Source organism: Colobus angolensis, unplaced genomic scaffold, assembly GCF_000951035.1.
Source record: "Colobus angolensis palliatus isolate OR3802 unplaced genomic scaffold, Cang.pa_1.0 Scaffold27, whole genome shotgun sequence".
Taxonomy (NCBI): Eukaryota; Metazoa; Chordata; class Mammalia; order Primates; family Cercopithecidae; genus Colobus; species Colobus angolensis.
In genome coordinates this window covers 16,037,570-16,041,616 of record NW_012115932.1, presented here as the reverse complement: position 1 = coordinate 16,041,616, position 4,047 = coordinate 16,037,570, and the positions used below count along the sequence as shown (strand labels likewise).

General features: G+C 53.4%; 1 protein-coding gene across 2 annotated transcripts in view; it reads left to right on the top strand.

Moving 5' to 3' along the window:
- Positions 1 to 4,047, top strand: part of STK10 (serine/threonine kinase 10) — an 87,105-nt gene that overhangs the window by 73,907 nt on the left and 9,151 nt on the right. For both annotated transcript variants that reach the window (XM_011947791.1, XM_011947792.1), the window contains 2 exons: positions 733 to 858; positions 2,370 to 2,483. In XM_011947791.1, the coding sequence (XP_011803181.1) occupies positions 733 to 858; positions 2,370 to 2,483 (240 nt within the window). The remainder of the gene's footprint in view (positions 1 to 732; positions 859 to 2,369; positions 2,484 to 4,047) is intronic.

The following is a 4,047-nucleotide window of genomic DNA, read 5'->3' as shown; positions in this document are numbered from 1 at the left end:
AGATGGAGTCTCGCTCGAGCCCAGGCTGGAGTGCAGTGGCCGGATCTTGGCTCACTGCAACCTCCGCCTCCCGGGTTTACGCCATTCTCCTGCCTTAGCCTCCCGAGTAGCTGGGACTACAGGCGCCCGTCACCTCGTCCGGCTAGTTTTTTTGTGTTTTTTTGGTAGAGATGGGGTTTCACCGTGTTAGCCAGGATGGTGAGACTCTATCTTAAAAAAAAAAAAAAAAAAAGAAAGATGCACCCCAACCTGCTCGCCATAAGGTCTTGGGAGGGGGTGTGTGAGTCGCCAGGCGTGCCCTGGAAGCTTCGTCAGCCTCGTGGTGAATTCACCTCTGTGGGTGGACAGAGGGAGCTTGGTGCTGTGTTGCTGATTCTCCTGCGCCCTTCCCTTCCGCACTCCCACGCTTTTATTTGGCCAGCTTCCCCACATCCTGTGTTGCCCCTTGTGGCTCGGGCACATGGGCCCTTGTGATTCTTGCCTGGTACACACACTTTCCTGGCATGTGTCAATTATAGTGTCATGTCCCCACCAGCCGGGGGGCTCCTCGAGGGCAGGGGCTGGGTCTCAGCTCAGGGTGAGGACTTAGCACGGGCACAGGTGGTGCTGGGTACTGGGGCTGTGCACAGACCAGTCCCCCGAGGGATCTCCCTGGGCCAGGGCTGAGGTGGGCTCCCTACCCAACCAGCCAGGCCCTGGCCCTCTGAGGCACCCACCCTCTCTCTGGTGCAGTTCTCCCAGCAGGAGGAGAAGAGGCAGAAGTCGGAGCGGCTGCAGCAACAGCAGAAACACGAGAACCAGATGCGGGACATGCTGGCGCAGTGCGAGAGCAACATGAGCGAGCTGCAGCAGCTGCAGGTACCGCCCTGCCTGCCCCGCCCCAGGCTGTCTCAGTTTCCCCAAGGCCATCAACTCTCAGGGGGCCAGAAACTCCACAGCAGGGAACAATCTTTGTCAGACAAGCCCGAGGTGGACAGGTTCCAGTCCTGCCATGCTGCTCTGGAGATGTGTGAGGTTGGGCAAATCACACGACCCTCCTAAGCCAAAGCTCTCACAGCCCTAAAATGGGTGTGGGGATGACCATTCCTGCTGTGCAGGATTGGGGCAAGGGCTTGTGCGTGAAGTGACGGAGCTGGCAGTGGGCTGCTGCAGGGTTTCTGAGTCATCACTGTGTTTTGGGCAAAGGTGATTGGGGTGTGGCCGAGCCCCTTGTGGGCTGCTTTTCCTGTGGTAATTCGTGACCTCTTCAAGCTTCCTGGCCCCTGGGTTTGCCCCACGCTTGAGGGTCCTGGCCCCAGGAGCTGGTACTTGAAGCCCCCTTGTGGGGACGGGGCCGATTCGAACCTCAGGAACTGCTCAGGCTGTTGGACTCATCGGCATTTTCTGGAGAGGCGGGGAGGCGTGGAGGAAACATTCCAGGTGTTGAGGCCTGCCCGGCAGGGCTCTGCTGATTGTCACTGTGTGACTTTTGACCAAGCCATTCACCTTCTGCATCTGTTTTCCTATCCCTGCCTTGGGTTTCTGTGAGCACTGGGAGAGCCCAGGTGAAGTGCCGAGCACAGCTCCTGGTAGGCCGCAGGAACTCAGGGCTGCTGCGAGTATTACTTCTCACTCAGCCAAGTTCTAAACTCCCAGAAGCCTCTAGCATGAAACCCAAAATGAAAATCTCCCAAAGGATTCTACTTTTCCAACCCAGTAGGGTCGTGGTATCTGGATAAAGGCATCTCCCCCCTGCTTTATAAGCTCCTCATGACAAGACTGATTCCCTGCAAGAAATCAACAGGGATTTATCACTGCTGCCTATGAGAGAGATTTACATTTTATAAAGCAGACAACTTACCTCAGAGAAAGAACAGTGAGGTTGGAAGAGTCTCACCCATGTCAGTGACCCTCATTCCTTGCCACAGATTTCCCTGAGGAAATTATATGTGATACATACAGAGTGTCTTAGCTCAGGCTGCCATAACAAAGTACCATGATGCTTTGAACAACAGAAACTTCTCTGACAGTTCTGGAGGCTGGAAGTCTGAGATCAGGGCGCCAGCACGGTTGGGTTCTGGTGAGGGCTCCCTTCCTGGCTTGCGGACAGCTGCCTTCTTGCTGTATCTTCACAGAAAGTTGCCAATTTACCACACATCCCCACCACAGAGTTAATAAGAACTACTAACATATTCTGGACTATTCCTCCAGGCGCTTCTTCGTGTGTGTGATTTACATATAGAGTTTGAATAAATGGGATTTATAGTCAAGAAGAAGAAATAATAATTGAACAATGCTGGTGCCCTCGTGGCCACAGCATGAGGTGTGTCTCAGTCTTCAGGGCCTGTGTCTTCTGATTTCTCACCTGTTCTGCCTGGAATTTGTTCCAGAATGAAAAGTGCCACCTCCTGGTAGAGCACGAAACCCAGAAACTGAAGGCCCTGGATGAGAGCCATAATCAGAACCTGAAGGAATGGCGGGACAAGCTTCGGCCGCGCAAGAAGGTAACCTTGTCCGAGCTAGTGGGCTCGGTCTCGGGCTCTGCTCTGTACCATGCACAGGCCTCTGGCCAGGACATGTTAGGTCTCCTTATTTTGGTGGACTCTTGCTTTGTGGCACCATCAAATGGATCTCCAGCCTGAGAGAGAGAGGAACTTTCTAACCCTTCATGGCTAAACACTCTGCAGCTTCCAGCTCTGGAAGGGCAGCCTCTTGTTTAGCTCCCTCTCGTGGACCAAAGGACTCCTGCCATGTGGTGTCCACAGAGCACGCTGCAGTGAGTCAAACCAGCCATGCTGCTGGGTCAGAAGCCCAGCCTGTGGGGATTTTCTCTTAGAGGAAGTTATTCTCAGAAGTCAGAACCCAGCACCAGATAGACTGCTTGCCAAGTTTTAGTTTTCTGTTGCTGTGTGATGAACTGCCACACACTAAGCAGCTTAAACCAACACCCGTTCACTCTCTCCTAGTGATGGAGTTGAAGAGTCTGGGTGGGCTCACCTGGGTTCTCTGCTCAGGGTCTCACCAGGCTGCAATCAACGTTGTCAGCGTGGCTGGGCTCTTAGCTGAAGTTTCTGGGGAAGAATCACTTCCAAACCCATTCAGCTTTCGACAGAATCCAGTTCCTTGTGGCTGTAGGTCTGAGGTCCCTGTTTCCTTGCTGACCTCGGACAGGGGTTACTTTATTTTCTAGAGGCCACCGGCGCACCTCCAAATAGCAAGCATGCATTCAGACCTTCTTGTGCTTTGAATGTTTGACTGTCTCTGATATCCCCTTCTGCCACCAGCAGGAGAAAACCCTTTTGTGCTCATGTGATTAAATGCGGGTCATGGGATAGCCTCCCTGCTTGCAGGAATGATATCACATTCAGAGGTTCCACCCACACTCAGAGCAGCGGGGAGAGTTACAGGAGAGTCACGGGGGTCATTTCTGAATTGTGCCTGCCATACTTTTACCTTCAAAACCCATGCCTTCGCTCAGTCCCGCATCTTTCTTTACTGCCCTGTCACTCTCCTTCTCTGTGAAGCCCTCTCACAATTTCTTCCTCCGCCCACTGAGGAATTCCTTTCTCAGCCCACTGCTGCCTCTCCCGCAAGGTCAGTAACAGCATCCTGGTGGCTGACTCCCATGGATATGACTTGCTGGACTTGACCTCCTGGTGGTAGCAGTCAGTGCTACAGTCACTCTCTTCCTCGCCTGCCTTGTCCTCCTAGGCCCACGTTCTGCTGGGTTTCTTCTCTGTCACTGGCCCCTCTGCAATGTCCCTCCTGACCCATCTGTTGATTTCTTTATTTAATTTTTTATTTTAGAGATAGAGTTTCACTCTGTCGCCCGAGGCTGGAGTGCAGTGGCTGATCTCGGCTCACTGCAACCTGTGCCTCCTGGGTTCAAATGATTTTCCTGCCTCAGCCTCCTGAGTAGCTGGGATTACAGGCACATGCCACTACGCCTGGCTAGTTTTTCTGTTTTTAGCAGAGACAGGGTTTCACCATGTTGTCCAGGCTGGTCTTGAACTCCTGACCTCAAGTGATCCACCCGCCTCGGCCTCCCAAAGTGCTGGGACTACAGGC